This window comes from Tigriopus californicus, chromosome 8, assembly GCF_007210705.1.
Source record: "Tigriopus californicus strain San Diego chromosome 8, Tcal_SD_v2.1, whole genome shotgun sequence".
NCBI classification, from domain to species: Eukaryota; Metazoa; Arthropoda; class Copepoda; order Harpacticoida; family Harpacticidae; genus Tigriopus; species Tigriopus californicus.
The window spans coordinates 6588254-6609474 of record NC_081447.1 but is presented as its reverse complement, the minus strand read 5'-3'; the positions used below and the strand labels follow the sequence as shown (position 1 = coordinate 6609474).

At 40.9% G+C, this 21221-nt stretch overlaps 3 protein-coding genes across 4 annotated transcripts; 1 reads left to right on the top strand and 2 right to left on the bottom strand.

Moving 5' to 3' along the window:
• Positions 1-7773: 7773 nt before the first annotated feature.
• Positions 7774-8749, bottom strand: LOC131885869 (large ribosomal subunit protein uL15-like). The gene is made up of 2 exons (XM_059234057.1): positions 8594-8749; positions 7774-8287 (listed from the first exon to the last, which is right to left on the bottom strand). Exon 2 carries the CDS (start codon positions 8281-8283, stop codon positions 7834-7836), a length of 450 nt encoding a protein of 149 aa, XP_059090040.1. The 5' UTR covers positions 8284-8287; positions 8594-8749; the 3' UTR covers positions 7774-7833.
• Positions 8750-13791: 5042 nt separating this feature from the next.
• LOC131885867 (uncharacterized) lies at positions 13792-19897 on the top strand. 2 transcript variants are annotated; one of them, XM_059234056.1, is made up of 3 exons: positions 13792-14087; positions 16545-16724; positions 19616-19897. In XM_059234056.1, the coding sequence occupies exons 1-3, from the start codon at positions 14058-14060 to the stop codon at positions 19817-19819; spliced, it is 414 nt and encodes a 137-aa protein (XP_059090039.1). In that variant the 5' UTR covers positions 13792-14057; the 3' UTR covers positions 19820-19897. The 2 variants fall into 2 exon arrangements, with proteins under 2 accessions (XP_059090039.1, XP_059090038.1); XM_059234055.1 differs by lacking the exon at positions 13792-14087 and having other exon boundaries at positions 16452-16724.
• On the bottom strand, positions 19839-21220 carry LOC131885862 (mitochondrial tRNA-specific 2-thiouridylase 1-like; the record flags this gene model as incomplete). Its single annotated transcript, XM_059234049.1, is given in 2 exon segments — positions 19839-21027; positions 21029-21220. Coding segments are annotated over 2 exon segments (1204 nt in total), but the record flags the coding sequence as incomplete, so codon positions are not given.
• Position 21221: the final 1 nt, after the last annotated feature.

Genomic DNA, 21221 nt, shown 5'->3' with positions numbered 1-21221 from the left:
GGGGGGGTATATATTTTAAACATTTTTTTACATATTAAGTTGGAAGAACTGGTAGGTGGTTTTTGAAAATGGAGGAGGGGAGAGTAAGTGAGTAGAGAAGTGGTTTTTGAAATTGAAGCAGGGGAGGGTAAATGGTGGAAGAAAAGCTGCAAGAGTAAATGGCAAGAGAAACAACAATACATACTTAATGCGCAACGAGAAAACAAATCGGTTTGAAGAGTCAAGGGATTTGAGGTGTCATGCTAGACAGCAATGCTCTATGCTGGGTCAAAAAATATTTACGCCTTGCAATGATGTGTAATGTCATGTTGTTATGAGTATTATAATTTAATGAGTTAAACAATTACATATTTTTCCGCTCAAAAAGCATTTGATCACTTTTTAAAAAGACTGTTCACATTCTTCGACTTGAAATTGACGTTGGGAATGATGAGGATGGGATGAATGAAATTAGAAGATGCTTTTGAAAATATGAAGATATACCTTATGAAAGCATGTTGTTTGAATTTACGACAAAATCACTCTGAAAGGTAATATATTTGTAATGGATGTCACGTTACGGCTTCTTCAACACTGTTCTCCATGGTGATGGTATCAACTATCCTCTGTCATAAGAGAGCACCACAGATGTTTTGAATATCGGTAAATCATACATTGGGTTTGTATGTAGCAAAATATTCATTCACGATCACTGACACTCTTAAGTTATCAAGGGTGTGGTTTTGGCCGTGGACGAATGTATTTAGCTCAAGTAGTCCGTAGGTTAGGAAAAGTTGTTTTGCCGCACTTATGGAGGTCCACAATAATAGATACTAGATACTAAAGCTTTAGTCTCTTCACAAAACAAGGCCAAGAGGACGCACCATTCAACTGAATTCAGATCATCAGTCATGCCCCGTGATGTTTCGGAATATTTTTGTTAGGTTTTCTTCCGGAAAATTTGTCTGACATATTCGCCGAACCTCTTAATTTTCTCAGGAAGTCTATTTTTGATTTGATTTCTTACAATGTAGCTCAATAATACGGAGCATGGAAGTGTTTCATTTGAGTACTGGGGTTCCTTAAGAACGGCCCAATTCTGCTCAAAGACGCCTTTATCCAAGATAGGGATTGAAGTTTGAATGTGCTAAGTTGACATGCTCTTTAACACGCTTGCTACTTTTAGTTTTGGTTGATGGACTAGATATTGGTTTTTAATTTAACTACATATTTTGGTTCCCTACATATGTTCATCCTTTTGATATACTGGTACATAAAAAACCATGAGCAGAAGTTATTGTACTCAGATTTGTCGTTAAATAATACAATCTATTATTTAGGTAAATCTTTTGATGTTATTCAGACAGTCTCTGACGCAACAATAGTGCTTTGCATACATAAATGTTCTTCAAATTCAACAGATTTATAAGTAAGCAAGCCAAGTTTTGATCAAGGGATTATCAACTGTTGCACCAGGTCTTTGAATTGGAGGTATTAACTTTTGATTGAGGTCCAAAGCACTTCAAGAAATAATTGTAACAACCTGAATGATGTTGAATTAACTAATTTCACCATTTTAACTTTTGAACCTGTTTGAGGAGTTTTGGTTAGAATACTTTACTTGACAAAGATATTTCTTTACTGTTGAAATGTAGTCAACATCCTTTCTCATACCTTTTTTCTCTAAACTCTAAGCTTGGCAATTCTCAGCCAAAAGTGATGTGACAAGTTTTTTTTTGCTTCTTTTGGGCCAAAAAATTCCGGACATTTTCATCTTACATGACGGAAAATTGCGTCTTTCACTTGGGTTGCTACTCCCCGGGTCTGAAAACTGTCGAATCGGAGGACAACGTGTTACCTCGGGCCACCCTGAAACATGCAGTCATCCAGATTCATGGCTTCGTGCGTGGTCTGGGTCGACCTAGGGAGGCAAGAGTAAGTAGAGCCAAGGACGGAAGGAGCGGGCGGCTCCTACCCCTCCACCTCTGGCACTTCTTACTCTTGCCTCCCTAGGTCGACACAATGCACTCGGACATGAAACTGGTCGATTGCATCCATGCAAATCTGAACTATGGTTCAGATTTGCCCTCAATCCACATACTCTCCTCTTCTCTAGTTTTCCACACCCAGGGAGTAGGAAACCCTCGTAAAAGAAATAGCTATTCGTGAACGGAACTAATCCCAAAGGTACTGCATCTGCTTCAAATCGCACTCATTCTTTTGTTATTATGAGGGCTGTGCAAGAAATGTAAAAGCATCCTTTTTCACTTTTTCCAATCTTTAGGCATGATTTGCATGATTTTGTGTATTTTGCCTTTTTACCGCTTTGACTCAGTTCTTCATTGATTTTATTCCTTTTCCTTGAAAACATAAAACTGCTGAAAACATGCAGAACAAATTCCTTTCTACCATTTCATGACATTTGCTTATGTGTTTCAAATGACTTTTTTTCCTAAATGACGTGACAACACAACCATTCAAGATTGTATCTCTTCAGTTTGAAAAACAAACTGTTCCAAATAGTTTTTTTCAGTACATGGCAGAATATCTAGTTAAAGAAAGACATTGGTTTCCATTCCTGTGGTATGCTTACTTGAAAGCACCACAAAATTGGTTCATGACTTAAGCGCAAATCTTTTGCCATGACGCCACCTGTTTTTGTTTAAGGCACGTACATTATTATGAGGTTTTTTGAGTAACGTAGCATGATTTAATCATTTTGTATTTGGCTGCATGGTGCTCATTATGTAAGAAATATGGCCCACTATAATAATTCAGCAGAATAGAGCGGTTATAGAGAAAGTTTGTGCACCCTTTTTTGACTTGCTCTTGAATTTTAGTGATATCAATCTCAATGCCTTCATTACATAAACCAGTAAAAACTAGTTTCCTGCGTTTCTCCTCTGAGAACCAAACACTTCATGTCTCTTTTTGCTTTACCGTTTTATCCACGATCATGCAATTTAGCTTACCATGTCATTTTGTTGCTTCATTATTTTTTCTTACGGGCTCTTTCAAAAAGAGTAAATTGAACTATGAATATCTGCATTTTTCTTAGCATTTTCGCCCTTTCTCTTGTGTTTCTAATCTTATTTTTGTCAATTTTACTTGCATTTATGGACGGCCCAATTTATCATCTAGCTTCTCTGTTCAAATCATTTCTTAATATGTCGTGGAGAATCCCAATTCACATGGTTAGTTTGGCAGGAGAAGTACGGGGCTGATTTGAAGAAAGAGCAATTTACCTCAACAGAAAAAAATGTCAAAATGCGAGCCGCTAGTCAATGAAGATAAACCAGGCACCGTAGCATTGAACAGCATGATGGGCGACTAACTTGGAACATCCCCAAACAACCTCAAGTAAGGTTCACATAGGACGAACGATCTGAGACGGTCTGAGACGGTCTGAGCCTACTTTTTGAGGGTGCAATGTGGCACGTAGCCGGCTGAATAGAGAGTATACTTTTGTGGCAATGTTCTACAGTGTGCCCTCTCCCGATCCAAGAGAATGTGAAAACTGGGCGCAGGCACCAATTCGTGCCTTTGGCCGGTTATCTGAGAAAATGTCTGAAACGTGACTTGGACCATAAAGTTGGACAATCTAAAGGGGATACAAGTCGGAGCTTTGGCCCCCGAGACATTACCCGACGAGGTATTGGGACGATGGGCGGCCTATTTACATGAAAGACAATTCCACACAGCATATAGTTCACGTACGATTCAAAGATGCATTTGCTTAAAGTATTCTATAGATTGGGACTTCCAGCATGTAGTGCGTACTAGCATTAGAGATCCTACAATTGCAGTGGCCCAATGAAGACCCTTGGCGTATGAAAAGAACCTAGGTGGTCCTTATCATAGAATAGAAAACGACGAAGAATTTCGGACTACTCAAAGAGCAGAAGGATATGTCGTTCCAGTGGAACCATCGTCCTTGAGATAAACACTCTCTATTCAAAACCATAAGAACGGTCAGATTATATACGTACATGGACAATAATCTTCGCTCTCACTTTTAATCATTCATAAGCAATGAAGGGCCCCCTCCTCATATTTAACCATTGAGTGAAAGCACATCAGATTGGTGGATCCAGAATCTAGAATAGTCCTTTTTTATTGTGCACAGTTCATGCGTAGGTCGTGGAGTTCTTAGGTACGGGGTGCGTAATTGGGTTCCCCAGCTTTTTTGTTCCAGATCGATCCTCACGAGTGGGATCAAGATTGGAAGACTTTATTATCTCGTCTTGACCACATTGCCTAGCTAGCTTATCTAGTGATAATGGTGCTCGGCGAGGTTTCGACCTCCACTATTAAGGAGGCGAGAGTGAGAGCGAAAGATGATTATTCATGGGTTACATGCATATTTCTTGCTTGTCTTTGGAGAAGATAATCGTGAGGCTCAAGACCAAGTTAAGCTTTGCTTTGATTGGCAGGCACCAATGGCATGAATCATTTTTTGCAATTGTAGGAACGTACACATGAAACTTTGGGTGTTGGGGTGCTAGGGTTGGAGACACTAACATCGCCCTGACAACGAAGCCAGCCATTGCATCGTCCTGTAACATTTCTAGTAGTGACGAATCCGCATTGGATTGGTTCTCCATCAGTGGGTGTCGAATTGGCATCTAAAAAATTCTTTGAGAGAGGTAGTGTATGGCAGAGCATCGAAGTGGGACCTCTCAAGGTGGAAATTTTAGGCAACTGTGTTAGCCACTACATAACGTCTCCTTCCTATGCTTCAAAACGCCTCGAAATGACCAATTGGGTAGAGAGCATCGATTGGTATTTGTAGTCCTAAATAGTCCTTGAGAGTCCAACTTCCTTCCCTATTTTGCGTCAATTTTGGGTGAGGTTATTGTGTCAATCATGATGCGAATGAAAATTCCAGTATGGAAGAGCAAGAATTTTTCTCTCCTGTGATCGGATGCATTTGATATTCGAAACCGCAACAGGAAAATCCCAAAAAATGTACATCGTCAACTCATGAACAGCAATATTTTAATGGAAAAAGCTACAAAATTTAACGGAGTTCCATTCTCTTTTTTGCTCTCAAGATGAGATCCGAAAGTAATTCGATAACTTCCTAAAGAATCCATTCAGGTAAGGCTCTTCTGTTTACTAAATCAATCGCAAGTTTTAGATACAAATATACGCAGCAATTGGCACAAGCCTCATCATTCTTAATGCAATGGTCATCGTAAACTAGGCTTCAGGGATCAACAAAAATCTAGATAAAATCTTTAAAAAATCGCTTATCAGAATAGAGCGGGCTCAAGTTTCCTTCAGGTGGCTTTGATTGTATGCATCAAGATGAATACATGCAGATCCATATTGACCCATTTAGATAAAAGAAAATACAAACACGTGATTTAAGGTCACCAGACACAGATTTGAATCTTCCGCTCATTTCCACTTACACAGGTAGAAATGAGAGGATCATCCTCGGACACGTACCGACATTTGAGGGGCCCATTCCCAAAAGCCCAGCCCAAGAGCCCCCACCTAGAAGGAGTCGTGTGAATTGCTTCTGAAACGCAGGCAAGTCGGCCAGTAGGTTCGGGGGAGCAGCACGATCTTTATCCAATGCTGGATGGAAGGAGCAGCAAGAGAGAGAGAGAAAGAGAGCGCTTGACATCTTCTGAACAAAAATCATCATCACTTAACAGCTGGCGTCGGATTCCTACTCAAAAATAGTTTTTCTCGTGGTCTCATGAATCCTGAGAGATAATAAGTCGGCTTATCTGGTTTGTCGATGAGTGTTCATCGCTTCTTCAGATGAGCTTATCTTTTTTCCAAGCAAAGTCTCTCAGGTGATGAGTTTATTCGGAAAAGAGGGATCTCGGAAACCGCCCCAAGTGGTCAAGGGGTTGGATAAAACGAACCGTGATGAATCTGGATTGGAGCTCGGCCTTCGCGGTTATTCCAAGACTCAGCACACATGTGTGCTCTGCATTGGCAGTAAAGGCTCGGGTAAGACGGCCACCATCAATCGATTTGAGTTAAGCGAGGTGGACAATACCAATAACTGCACCATGTACCGACCTGAAAATGGCATTGGACCGACTTGGATTGAGGTGGGGGATTGGGATTTGACGGCCGACGACACGGAAGACTGCTTTCACGATACTCTGGAACTGCTTCTCAACCATAGCATCACACGAATTCAAGCAATCTTTTGGCTTGTTATTCCCTCTTTGTCACAGAACAACATGACGCTCTATGAGCAAGCTCGATTCATTAACATGTTCAGACCTAGGGATATTTGGAGTAATGTGATACTGGTTTGCAAAATGTCCATGCATCCCGAACGGGACGGGAAGGAAGCCTTAAGAACAGCCTCGGAATTTGCCCCCGAGGTCAAGATCCCAGTCGCCGGATATCGCTTCATGGAGGACCCATCTTTCTCGGCCTCGGAGAAGGAAAAATTTTCTAGCCCGGAGAGGAGGCTTGAGTTCAAGATCAAGGACAGGAAAGAGGTGCGAGCGCTTCTGGAGGACCACATTGTGGCATTGGGCGGTCCTTGCAGTATGGACGATGACGAGCGTGAGCTGTCGGTGATCCAACAAAAGGAGTTGAAAACTGTGTTTGGGCTGCCACCCATTGTCTTTCCCAAACCCTTTTAGATACTCTGATTTTTATCGATAAAATATTTTTTAAGTATATTGTACGCTCCAGAAATAATGAATGTTGAATATGATTTTTTTTTAAAATCTAAGTCCTAGCTTTAAAGAATCGTTATAGCTTATAACAGATGTACCTGGTGAATGACGCACCATTGAATGGATGTCATTTATGAGTTATTCGTCGACAGCTATGGACAACCCTTGAAAAAATGGGGGAAAATATGTAAAAATAAGCACCATGCAAACGTCTTAGATGTGATCATTTTAGTTGCAATAACAGGCGAGAATCATTTTACCCTAAAATCACTACAATAGATTAAACAGAAATATAGACGTTCCGCCCTCTTCGCGATTGTCCTTTTTTAGTACAAATTATGAATTAGAGAATTGAAATTGTGTTTATGTCGCACGGAGCAAGGAGACTCAGTATTCCAGACTAGCTTTTCACTCGAGTTCTAAAAAGCTTCATATGGCCTTAAAGAATTAAACGACCACACACATTTCTCGTTACTTGATCAACTACAGTATGAAAGATGTGTTCACATTTCTTGTAAATCCTTTCTTTCCCAATACGCCTTATCCACTTACGAATTAGGGTAGGAAGTTCTGTTTTGCCCTCGACTTTTGTAGTTTTGAAGCCTTGGGTAGAAACAAGGAAAAGATGGGCTCTTTCCATGGAAGCTCCGCGACAGTGATCGAGCAATCATTGACCGTGTTTAAAAATGAACGAGTTAAGCCCGTTTATAATATCATCCTTGATAACTCAAATCGTTGTGTTCGTTAATACCATGGTCGTCCACTAAATCAAGAGGTGAATAACATCTCAATGCATGGTTCTACCCAAAGAGTAGGCTCCTACATTAACGCTGCCAAAAGCCACAATGAGATCAAAGATCGACAAGCCTATCATCGAGTCATCGACCATGGGTAATATCGTAATTGGGAAGGAAGTCAATCCCGTTGCATCAAATACTGAGTTTCCGACAATTTAAGGTCCGTACTTCTGGCCCTCCATGTCATTGGAAAGCTCGATTTCCTCAACCAAATGGAAAAAAAGGTTTCAATAGTCTTTTACATGGACATGCCCTTCCAACTTAGAATCATGGCAGCTGGCCAGCTGCATAATCCACGATGGACTCGGTTCTTCTATGTCAAGGATTCAAAACACCAATGTCAGATAACTCTGTATTATCAGAAACATTTTTCTTCGACATATTCACTGAGGGACGTTTCAAGCGGTGAGGATGCAAGCGCCGCCGACCTTCTTGATCTTCTCCTCAGCAGATCGCGAGAAAAATCTCGCCTTGACGATCACGGGCTGCTTGGGAAGGTTGCCCTTGCCCAAGACCTTGAAGAATCCAGCGCGAGACACATCGATGACGGGGGCTTTCTTCGTGTTCTTCTCGTACTTGACACGGGTCTGTTCGCTCACCAATGACCACAACTTGTCCAGGTTGACCCCGGGGCAATATTGGTTAGGCTGATTGGCGTGCACGTGGAAGTTCCTCATGCCGACCTTGCCGAAATAACCTGGATGGTATTTGTCGAAGTTGATGCGATGGTGATGTTGACCACCAGCGTTTCCGCGACCTCCGGGATGCTTGCGGTGCTTACCAATACGACCATGACCGTGGGAAACGTGTCCACGGAGCTTCCGGGTCTTTTTCTTGTTGGTAGCCATCTCCCTGTAATCCAGAACAGCATTTGCATATGATAGATCAGTATATGACTTTCTTCAAGCGACTCAACCCATTCAGGCCGTCTTACTCCACTACCATAACAGACTACTCAAGAATAGGAAAAGTTCCAGAGAAGCAATTAGCCTCAACCTATCTCCGAGTATCACGGACATCCGGGGTTTTACTACCATTCAAAGTGTACTGGTGGGTAAATGGGTGTCTGCTCTGGCTATGAGGGGCATTTTCTTGTCATGGGGGAGGATGAATAGAGTGGGCCATCGATTTTTCGGCGGAGCTACTTTGGATTCTTACCTTCGTCTTTTGTTGCGGAAATGGAAAAGAAGGATGTTTGGAATCAACAGCTGAAAGTGAATTGTATGCTGTTTGCATACGAGGCTTGGCAGAAATAACCACGTTAGAATTCATCCGTAGATCGCGCAACCTGATGGAAGCAATGATATTTCGGCTTAAGTTCAGGCTGGTTCAGGGTTTCAGGCAGTAATGGTATGAATACAAAAGTTACATGAAATTGCCCCCTCGGACATGGGACATGGGTTGACCAACTAGCCGCATATGGCTTGTCAAGTGAACGCGTTCATGAACAGCTGACGTTATTGCATGAAGTAAAATCAAAGACAACATGCACAGCCAAACCTTACTATTCAACACATTGAATTTTGACATTTATTTCATTTTCCCTCCTTATCTAAGCAAATAGCATTGTGGTATTGAGCCAATTTGACAGTGAGTTCACCGAATTACACCAAACATGTTCATTTTGTGGGGCTTTGTAAAATAAAAAAAATCACTCGATTATTGAAAATTCAATGGGCCGATAGTGCAAGTTGACTGTGAGTTTTGTCTGCGTTCTCCCTTCCAAAAATCAGGGTGCCGGACGTCGTTTTTCCTTGAATTTCCTTCACTTGACATGCCCTATTGATTGACTACTTGAAAGTGGCACATGATTTTCCTTACCCGAACAGACCTAGCGATGCCAAAGCCAAGAGGCCGACCATGTTTTCTGCAAGCAGTTGTTCTAGATCTTGTAATAGACCCTGCCTGGGTTAGGTCAACGATAATATTTCATATCAAAACGTTACGAACTGGACCAAATAAAAGAACAGTTTAACTCTATATGTCTAATATAGTCAATAAAGGCACGACATGGTTACAAAGGGCGTGGGATCGATTCACGCCTTCGGAGAAAAGGTCGGACTATGCAAGGACTCCTGGACTATGGTATGAAGTACCGTACTTTGTGATGCCAAAGGGGAGAACCCTTCAAAAGGGGATGTCAAGTAAAGGAAATTCAAGGAAAATTGTGGTCCGGCACCCTGATTTTGGGCATTTTGGGGAGAGAGAACTAAGACAAACATCACAGTCAACTTGCACCATTTGCCCCTTGAATTTTCAATAATCGAGTGATTTTGAGCGAGTTGTGTTACAAAACCCTACTAAATGAGCATGTTTGGTGTTAAGCAGTGAACCCACTAACAAAAATTGGCTCAACACCACAATGCTAATTGCCTAGCATTTAAGCATGCAAAATGGAAAAAATGTCAAAATCCAATGCATGCACAGTGCTGTTTGGCTGGGCATGTTGTCTTTGATTTTACTCCATGGAATAACGTCNGTGCCGGACGTCGTTTTTCCTTGAATTTCCTTCACTTGACATGCCCTATTGATTGACTACTTGAAAGTGGCACATGATTTTCCTTACCCGAACAGTGCTGTTTGGCTGGGCATGTTGTCTTTGATTTTACTCCATGGAATAACGTCAGTTGTCCATGAAGACGTTTACTTGACTAGCCCTATAATTTGAGCCTTCGAGCTAAAAATCAATTCTTCCATTTTGTCAAAAGTGACTTCTGGCTAAGATCATTCACACTATTTTATGACCCTCCAATGAGGATAAATTAATCTGTTCTCCAATTAACGGACACAGAAGGCACATTAGAGTCGTGCATCGGAAACGGCAGGGTATCCGGATCATATCCAAACTCCGAAGTGAATTTTCGTAATTCGCATCCGAGACATTTTTTCTAATCCATTCAAATCCAAATTTTGCCGTTCAATCCGAATCGCAATTTGAGATTTATTTGCTAAAACCGACTGCAATTTGAAAACCCTCTTGTCTCATATATTTCCAAATATTTCTAAAAAAATTGACCATTTAATCAGTTTCAAAATAACATTGATAACTTTTTCATTATGATTGCAAAATGTTTCTTAGACCTGGATTAGGAGTTGCCTGAGTCACGGATGTTCTTTCCAAAGTCAAAAATATGATAAAATACCAAGACTTAAATAACGTCATTAAAAGTCGGGGCAATACCATTGAGTGTTATCAATATTGTCTGATTTTTTAAACAAAGGACTGAAAACATGTTTACAGATGGGATGATTGAATGATTGCTCACATAAGTCTGTCATGTACCGCTATGAGCGTGCCGGTCAGCTAGTACAGCTCTTGTTATTCAGCTCTTTAACTTGAGCTTCAGCAAAGAACCATCTCCTCCAACACTCTTAATTTTTATTACCACATCTTCACGATCATGCAAAGAGGTTTCCTCCTCGAGTTTTTAAAAGTTCCGTCTCAAATGCAGTGATTTATTCACTAGGGATGGGATCAAATAAATAATCACTGAAGGCTACGACTAGGTTTATCAATTTAATTTTTTTGCGACGCATAATATTGCTAGTTGCATGAGGGTAACCCGCAAGTTAGTCTCAAAATGTAACCCTGTGGGATGGAACAATGGAATACTTGCCTTATGTTAACTTTTTTCAAGCCACAAATAAAAAGATGAAAAAGTATTTGTCAAAGTGCGTATTAAAAGTGAAAAAAGATCAAAACCAAACAACCCTTAATCCTTGATCCCTTGTCTCCTTGTACCTTCGTAGAGTCCTCATGTGTTTTAAGGTGTATATATAAAATGATAAAAAATAGGTCAAACGGTTTCTTGCAGTTTTAGTTTTAGTCTTGCTAATTTTGAGGTTCTTTATCTATGTGGAATTGCAACATGATGGCTAGGACCACTTTTAAGATAATAGTTCTATCCACTGTTTTTAAGTTCAATGTTCTTAGACTCCCTCTGAGAGTTCTGAAAAAAACCAACCGTGATCAAAACAAACTTCCATACATTTAGTTTATCCAGAAATTTCGGATTGTGTTCGGATCCGATCAAGTCTGAGCAAAATCCGAATTTTCCATTCCCCAATCCGAATTCGAATCCGGACAAAATCCGCAATCAGACCGAATCCGAATCCGAATTATTTCACTAATCCGAATCCAAAGATTGTTGGTCAACTCGATCCGCACCCGGATCCAATGCACAGCTCTATCGAGTATTATGTAAGTTGATCATAAACTCGACATTCTGGCTCTTTTACAAGTTCAAATCTCGCACATGGACCTTTATTGGTTTTGGCTTTTAGGGTTGGAGATTGAAGAGCTTAACATCTAAACGGTTGTAGTGTTGTCCTGAAGACTCATGGACAGGGATGAGGAATCAATAAAGGCCATTTTTGACCAAGTGGCAGAGAATGGTGGCAGAAAATTGCAGAAATTCCTTCGAAGTGGATTTTTGCCGACGAGAATATAACTTGGATGGGAAATTACTAAAAGCAAATTTTGACCACCTGGCAGAAAGTGGTGGCAGAAAGTGACAGAAATTCCTTCAAAATCGAATTTTGCCATCGCTGCTCATGGGGGGGCAACAAAGAAAAAAAAATATGCATCGTGATTTGGTCTTGAAATTGCATGTTTTTGAGTCATAGTGGATTTGATTCTAGCCCCTTTTCAAGTCCGCTTTGTTGGTACCCTGTTGCTTTTTGAGGCATTCAGCTCGTGACTTGAAGAAGACAGCCTTAGTCAGCTGATTTAGAGGGCTCTAAGCTGAATGAATGGTCTTGAAGTTTGATTTTTCCTTATTTGCACGTGCTTAGATTTATCTAGAAAATAACATTTAGATAGACAAATGGTTTCTGCCCTTCTTAAAAGACTAAGGATGTTTTATCGCAGCTCTTTGGGCTTACAGTTACTCGTTAGAATCGAGTTCAATTGGTAGTTTTTAACAGTAACTGAAGGTCAATATTTTTCTTCTTCTAATTTTTCACCTGCAAACTACACTGGGCTAGAGTTTACATACTAAAGTGAGTATTTATCCCTGAAACAGACAATTTTCCTATTAGGACTTTACTACGCACATAGCTGTGTTTCCAATTCACCCACCACTTCAGTCAAAGAGTTCTCAGTATTCGCATTTCGTTTAATTTCTGTTGTGGAAAGGGGTGCATGGCGAACTTGGTTGATTCATGGACTTCTAGAAATGTGGATTGCAAACTGAGGCAAAAATTTCTGACCTCCTAAACCGTTCTCTTTATTCCAAATGATTACTTCATACGAGCACAAGATCTTGTTAAATAGATGAACTTGGCCAAGTTTGAGCCTAATACCATGCCTAGGGTACTCAAGAGATATAAAGTGTTATAAGTTAAAAGTTATAAAGTGAACACCACACAAAATTCGAAATCTCGGCCTGCTCTTGATCACCTACATAAGCTTTCAAAATATAACTTTGAAATCAACCATTTTATAAGTAAATGATATGAAAGTGCTCTCCATTTAACCGAAGAGATCTTCAATCCTTATCTTATGAAATATTCGAAACGCGGCTCAAGAGTTGCTATGACCAAGAGCAGGCCGATTTGGCGGGAGACTCGTTCACAGTCCATATTCATAGAAGTTTGTACCTCAGTGAAGTGCCACCAGGACTTCATTTTCTTGGAAAGATTGCTTGTCCAAAAGATCAAGGAGACATGGCACGTCCGGTTCACCCTTTCCTCAAGATTTCATTGCCAAGCCTAGATTAAAAAGGTAAACAAGGTCTGGCTCCTCTTCATACCAAAACCAAATGGAGCCGTATCAACTGACCAGGTGGAGAAATATTCAACATACCTGTTATTCCATTTAGTATCTAAATCATTATTGTATGGTCGTCAAATTGTTATTACATGGAATGGAAAAATATTTTTTAAGTATACAGTGGATTGAACTAAGACCGTTCAATAGCACATTCCAGCAATTGAAAACGGTACTCACTATATTCCTACTGGCAAAATGTATGCACTTATTCATGTGGAAAATGCTAAAACCTCCTCTTCTTGGGTCTTTATGAATACTTCACCGCTTCCTCTGACTTTAAAAATGCGTTATAACCACAAGGTGTGGACGGGGAGGGAGTGCTTGACTATTTTGTGGCATATTTCATTCATCTTTTCCCCCCTGCATGCTTTGTGGCACAAACGGGAAGAAGGGCTTTGCGTGTGAGTAGGTATGCACGTGGTCTATACATGTAAGTACTGTACTCCGCATGCACTCTGTTCGTACGCAGATAGAACGAACGAACGAGAGAACGACCGGCTGACGCAGGATTGACGCACAACTTGTCCGAAGCAACACCAACTCAATCCCTTGAAGGGATCCGTCTTCTCCTCTTGTCATGAGATCGAGTAGTAGGCTCTCGCTGGCACGAATTGGCTTTAGTTGTTGGTCTCGGTTGACAGTAGTCGGAAGGTGATATGGTGAATGGCTGAATAATTCGTTCTCTTATTAAGCCTTCTAACCAAGAACATGTGATGACAACTCGCCCATCAGTGCTCGTCCAATTATTCCGAATTCCATGATCAGATTATCTTGGGACTGAGGCGAAAATCAATTTTCATGATCCAGTGAAAGTGATAAGTTTCAGAGACACGCATTCCAAATTTAACCATGATGGGATCATTCAGTCGGATGCAATGGGTAAGAATGGAGATTAGTCCGAACCATAATGACTAAATCAAGCCAACTTCTCAGACGTGCTCCTGTCTGAGACCGAAGTTGGAAAAGTAAATAGAACACACAATGTATATATAGGATCCAATCAGATGCAGTCGAGATCCATAGCTTCATCTAGCTTGATCCTTTGACAACTCCGTTGTTGCAACCTTGAAACACTCTTGACGAAGTGTCTCGAGACAGGGTGAGAGGATGATTGAGGAATGCACTCACGCTCCGCCTTTACGGATTGAGAGTTGAGACACTTTTTGTTCATAGCACGTCTTTCCGATACGTAGTTCCTGAGTGGTTGGTGCCACACTGCGTATACTGCGTACGATGATGATGATCTGCTAATAATCAGGAAGGAAATCGTCCTCATCCCACGCCCTGAACAGGAAACATTTGTCGGATGCCAGAAACTTAGTCGCTCGCCGACAGAAAGATGAAGCTGAAGAGATCATCATGCCGCTTGCAATCGAGATTGGAATTTGAGAGACCACAAACCGAGCTAGGCCTGAGACCCAAACAATGGACAAAAACAAAGGCCCCCCTTTTCCAGATTGATTTCCTTGTTAGAAAAAAAAATCTTGAGAATGGCGAAAACGGAAGTCTTCTTGTTCATGCACTGTCGCTATTCCTTGACTAATTCGCTCAACTAGATCTCTCATTTCCGGCGAAATTCACACTTACCTGCAGTCAAAAATTTAATACTCATGTTGCAAAAAACGATGACCTCTGTCAAATCCCCGTACTTCCAATTGCTGGATTCCTAAATAGACAGATGATAGCTGAGGTCGAACGAGTTTAGAAAGGCCTGGACTAACTGGCCCAAAAATAGACAAACCTGTCTCCTCATTCAACTCAAGTAGGGTCAGTCTGAGAGCAAAGAGCAAACTGCCATTCCATACCCGTTAGACTTGACCAGTCCACTTTGCCGAGGGCTGGACCGATCGAAAATACGTCTTCCATCACCTCAGTTCATGTGCAGACGAGGAAAAAAAACGGGTTCTCTTTAAACTTCCGCATTGCCAGTGACCTGATCGAGGATGATCAATACTTCTTACATGCATGAAAAGGTTGAGCCAATTCGTCAGAAGAATTTGAAAAGTATTCTATAACTAAAACCATTGATGTGTGACTGGATAGACAGATTGTTGGCATTTTTGGAATAAATCAACCAAAACCTCTTGTTGGCCACCAGGAAACAATACTATTATGTATCACGGACCCGTTAGTTTACCCAGGGGTACAATGGGAGGGCCTAAACATACTCTTTAGGACAAGATTCACGAGAACCAATTTGCAAATTAGGGGCAAATAATCACGATTATTTGCATGAAGAACCTACTCTACCGTGGGTGGTCTTCAGTCCCTCAATCATTGAAATACGTACGTAGGCCTGACTCGTTTTGAGTGGGTGAATTTGCGCCCAATGCCTGGGACTTATTCAACCTTGAGGAGAACGTTGACCTTGAATGTTTCAGCAACACCAACACAACTCCGTCAACTGGTCGTTTGGTATAACCCTCCGTTCAGTTCAGTACATTTCAGTCAGTGACACTCACTCATGTATGTAGAAGATACGTGTGGCCAGTAGAGAGACAACTCTGGACGATCGTTGCAACTTGAGAAGAACCGTGATAAGTCGTCACAGTTAACCTAACACGCACCTTCGCGTACTGTACTATTCTGTTGGTTTTTGCCTGACAATTGCATGAATTAAAGGACAATCTTTCTTTTCATTCAAGCCTTGATTTCAGATTTCTTTTACATGGTACGAAGTTGAATGAAGTAAAAACTTTGACGCCTTCATCCCTTGTTAGATCTGAGAAGTCAACTTAGACAGAAGATTGTAACGCCAAGAAAAGGTGTGATATCCGGATGAAAGGTGCAATGCAAAACTGAGGGTGAATGGCGTGGTAGTGACGATGATTACTTTTAAGCGAATGGTCCACGAACACACAGACAACACGACTCAAAGTGAATCACATGAAATCGGGTAACATGTGTTGTCAAGGAAATCTGTCTGCGGGGAGCTACTCAATTACTTCTGGAAGAAAACTATACCAAAAAGTAACAAACTACTTCATAAAGCAATACTAACACATTCAGAAGTTTCAAAAGTGAATAATCACTCAGCTTGAATGCACGATAAAAAATAGACCTAATATTTTTAGTTTTTCGGTTGACTAGGTGAAACTTTGATTGTTCTGTTCGTTTTATCACATGAGAAAGAACACTTAATCAAGGGTCTGAATGAACAAATGAACAAGATAGACGTGGGGACAATTTGTCTTTGGACAGGAATGAAAGATCAAATTTACGTCTTTGCTCCTAGATAACACACGGATTGACATCAGCATGTGTTTCAATTTTAGATCAAAGGCTAATAATGTTCAAAAAGAGTTCTTCCCATCAGCCGTGTTCTTGGTTTTACAGGTGATATTGCTTCTGACTTTGATTGTTTCTGCCATTGAGGGTTTCAACTTGGGAACAATTTTTGGGACCAAATTCACTCGCTCGCGCAAGCACTACCCAATCGACCCCGAGAAACCAGTCGCCGATCGGTATTTGTATTCCAAGCGATACGGACATTACGGCAAAGATCTGATTCATCAGGTAAGTAGCATGAACCAATGAATCCCAAATGGGAGCACAAATCGAAATACGACGAAATACTTCAAAATATTCCAATCAGGGAGGGTCCAAATTTAGACAATGGAGACAATCTTGGAGTCAATTAGAAGGAATTATCAGTTTATGTGTTGTTAGTGATTACCTTGTTCAGATTTTACAAAATACCCTAATACATCTTTGCATTTTTCGAGCCTACGTACAGAGTCAGAAAGAACAACTTTGATTGTATTGCTTTATGGATTTACAGCTTAGATCAAAATATTACACGCAGTAACTTTTGAAGAAAAAAAAAACCTATTGAGACCCATAGTTCTAGACAAGAACCACTAGAATATGGATGGGGATGCTTGGTGCTTGGGCCGATAAGTGGCATTTTGGAAGCAAGTAAACACGATGCTCTTTCTTTTTCATATGACATTCGTCTCAGGGCGCTGCAACTACATATTTCGATTTTCACCTCAATCAAACAACCGGACCAAAAATTATGCCCTCTCGAAACTTATTACATAACCTTTCACAGAATGAATGCGCTAGCCCTCTTCAGGTGGTTGATTACTACAAGAGGGCAAAGTCATTCATTCTGTACCCTTTTAATGTACTGCACTTTGAGAACTTTTGACCCAGTCCTATGGTTGAGCTGAATTTTGAAACACATAATTGTAATGCCTTGGGGCGAGTCTGATTTGAGAGAAATGCGATATGTTCACTCACTCCCAAAATGTGGGCTAGAGGCCCTATTATACGCGTCCTTACATTCAAGTGGTTCATGTTCTAGAAACCTGATTCCAAGCAAATTAAGACCACGCTTGTATAGATCATACCCTGAGCTGTATTCAAGTGCTTCCTATGTATATACATCTACCCCCGCTCATACCATGTTAAACGGGATTCAATGGTTCTTATTTCATAAATTTATACTTCAAAATAGTCCAATTTTATCTCCACTCAAATGCCTATATACTATATATTTTTTTAAATCTTCATTGGCTGTTTAAGTACATGTACTTTCAATAGCTCCAAAATATTTTTCCAAAATTTTATGGGTTTCCAGTAATGACATTCACTATTTGAGCAATTTTGAGATGGATAAAATGGTCTTGCTTGTCTGGGCAGTTGAATTAAGATGTAACGGGCCAACTTTGGAGCGAAAATCAAAAAATAGAGCCATTCAATCCCATATAACTCAGAAGCGGTTACTACGGAAATGTTAACTAAGTGTACTTTTAATCTTTATAAAATATGTTCGTAAACGGTCTTGATTCCTCTTTATCCTCGCAAATCTGCAATCTAAACGAGAATTCCATGGAACAATACGTCAAAGTTTTTCTTCACGATTTAGGGAGCGAAAAATGCCAAGATGTGCTTCTCTTGAAACTTCAAAAAATATTTTTATTAACCGTAATGATGACGAAACAAGATGGATGGTAAGTCGATTTCTTTAAATCAATGTTGAAACTATGAAATATTTCAAGGACTGAGATATTCTAATGAAAGACGTAAAAAATGTAAAAAAAGAAGGGAAAATTGTTTCCACGAACTCAAAAAAAGCAAAGAGCCACATAGTTGGTCGATGCACATAATTAGAGTAATTCGACCCTCAGGTTGAAATAGACTTGTCCCTGACATTGGCCAAACACTGACTGTTATCATTATTTGTGTCATGAAATCTCGTAACCCGTTTTGGTTTAGAAATGCATTTATTCGTCCGAACGGATTGAAAGTTTCTTATCTACGAAAACAGACGCAGAATTCCTAAGAACGGCCAGATAAAAGTCATTCACATATGCTCTAACCTGCAGGCTTTTGCAATTTAGAAATCTACGCATGGTGCTTCAAAAGGCCATATCAAATTTGGAATGAATTACCTAACCCCATCTTACCATTGTTTTAGCTTAGACAATCATAAGAAATAAGGCGCAATTTCAGCTCTGGACAAACACCTGTAAAATGCCTTAGGCCTTATGGGAACATTAGTTTTTAAAAAGACAACTACCTCACTGTAAATTAGGAGGAGAGTTCTCTACTTGTCGAATTGTAATTCGCTTAAAAAGCATTTTGTTAGTTAATAAGTTCAATTCAGATGGTATTCGGACATTTAGACAAGCGCTGGTACCAGCAAACAAACTTGCCTGCCAAGGCCAGTGATGCAAAATTGGCATTTCAAACTAATTTTAACGAAACTGACCTTTGCTCATATAGCAATGCGAAACAAGGGTCAGCTTCTCAAAAACGAGTTTGAAGCCCCAAACTTGCATCACTGACATTGGTACCAACAAACAAACGAACCTGTCAGAGCTTGCCTAAACGTCCCCATAGTCTTCATCACCTTTAGCCCCGAAATGTGCCAAAACAATTAATACCGATATTCAATATCAAACATCAAGATATTTTTTTATGATGTGAATATACTCATTCATTTCAGTCTGAAGATTATCAAAACATGCCTAAAAGTCTATTAAATACATTAAAATATTCATAAAAGCATATTAAAAATGTAAATTAGGTGCAAAAATATGCTCTCAAATCTGAGCTGATATTCGAAAAATAGCTTAAAATAAGAGGAAAAGGATACATGTAAAATTAGCGCAAGCTAATGAAATGGCAGGGAAAAAAGTTTTTATTTTTAGTTAGACTTACGTGATGTAATAACAATAAGGCTGTTTGCTTAGACCGTGTGCTTTGAAAAAATCCATGAAATGTGAGAGTATTTTCATCGAACTTGATCAAGCAATGAAGCCAGTGATTCCCCTGGTTTGGCTGTCACGCAACCATAGGCGAATGAAACCTATCTAATTCCCTTTGAATTTTGCATTGAAGTCACAAGATCGGAATATACCGATTGCTCTTGTTCATTCATATTCTTCAACTTGCAGCTAAGTTTTGGCCATCACTACGCTTCGACAGATGTCATCCCTACTGGCCATCAACGTAAACCTCTGCCCGTGATTGTTCCGTACGGATTTCCAGTCATCGCTCCATTTGGCACCGAAGGGTTTGATCTCGGACGAGCTAAACGCCGGAGCCGAGACCGGGATGAGGAGAGACGCAGAGATCGCCAAAAGAAGGGCTTGGAATAAAGACGTTTCATAGTCCAAGTGGTCACACACAACTCATGAGGGCATTATTATTAGATCTCTCTCTGCTCATAGCAAGGGTTTTCTGACTCAAAATTCAGGGCTGTGATGAATGATCCATACCTATTTATCGTATAGACGAAATAAATTTTCGAATTTCTCGCTCATGTCAGCTTTCGAGGTATCGATTTGCTAATTCCTAGGCCTTGTTATCATAAATCTGACTCGCTTTACCCATAGTCTGGAAATTGGCACCGGCGCGAGTAATAATAGCCGATCCTAGGCACACTTCACCTTGATAAAACACGGCATGTTGTCCCGGAGTGACAGCCCGAAGAGGTTTAGCTGAGCTTACAATGAGATTGCCTTGGTCCATGTACTCCCAATTTCGACCAGAAGTGGCTGACATGCCGAGATTGATCACACATGGAGTCCATGGTTGGTTGTTTTGAACGCGGAATTGACACTCCAAGGACTTCTCACCATGTCTTAATTGATCAGGTTGACCGTTAATCCAAAACGGATCGCTGGCAAAAAAGTTCTCACAGAATAAGGCCGGATGGGACGACCCATTCACCACGTATATGGCCTTGGTCCCCGCATCTTTGTGACTCACGAACAATTTCCGATTGTCGCTGGTCAATGGAACTCGTTGCCCACAAGTCCACATATGAACACCCCGATGTTGCCCTAAGACCCGACCGGTCTCTTGGTCAATAATATCCCCGGGCAAATCTTCCACATAATGTTGAAAAAACTCCTGAAATCCGGCTTTTCTTCGGCCAATAAAACAAATACCCATGCTCTCCTTCTTCTTGGCAATATCTTCAAATCCGGCTTGAACGGCGATCTGCTTGACCAAATCTTTCGTCATGCCTCCCACGGGAAACATGACCTTTCGAAGAGCGGATTCCGACACGCGAGACAAAAAGAAGGTCTGATCCTTGTGCAAGTCCATAGAGCGAAGCAACTGAACGGCTCGATCCGGATGGGCGTGTTCGCCAAAGTCGCCAAATGAAGTCCGGGCATAATGTCCAGTGGCTATGGCGTCCGCCCCGAGATCCTGGATGCAATGTCGCCAAAAGGCATCAAATTTAACTCGACTGTTACAAAAGATATCTGGATTGGGCGTGAGACCCCGTTGATAGTCTTCAATCAATGGGAGGAACACCTCGTGCCAATAGGTCTGACCAGGTTGACTTCGCTGAAGGAATGTCCAGTCGTCGACAAATGTCGGACGCGGCTTCGGCTTCCCGTCAACGTGCACACGCCAGATTCATCGCGGAATCCCAATTCCGCATGAACACGCCTTCGACTTGACACCCGCGTTGTTTCAGGAGCCAGGCCGACACAGTCGAATCCACGCCGCCGGACATGCCGCATATGACTCGAATCAATCCTCGAT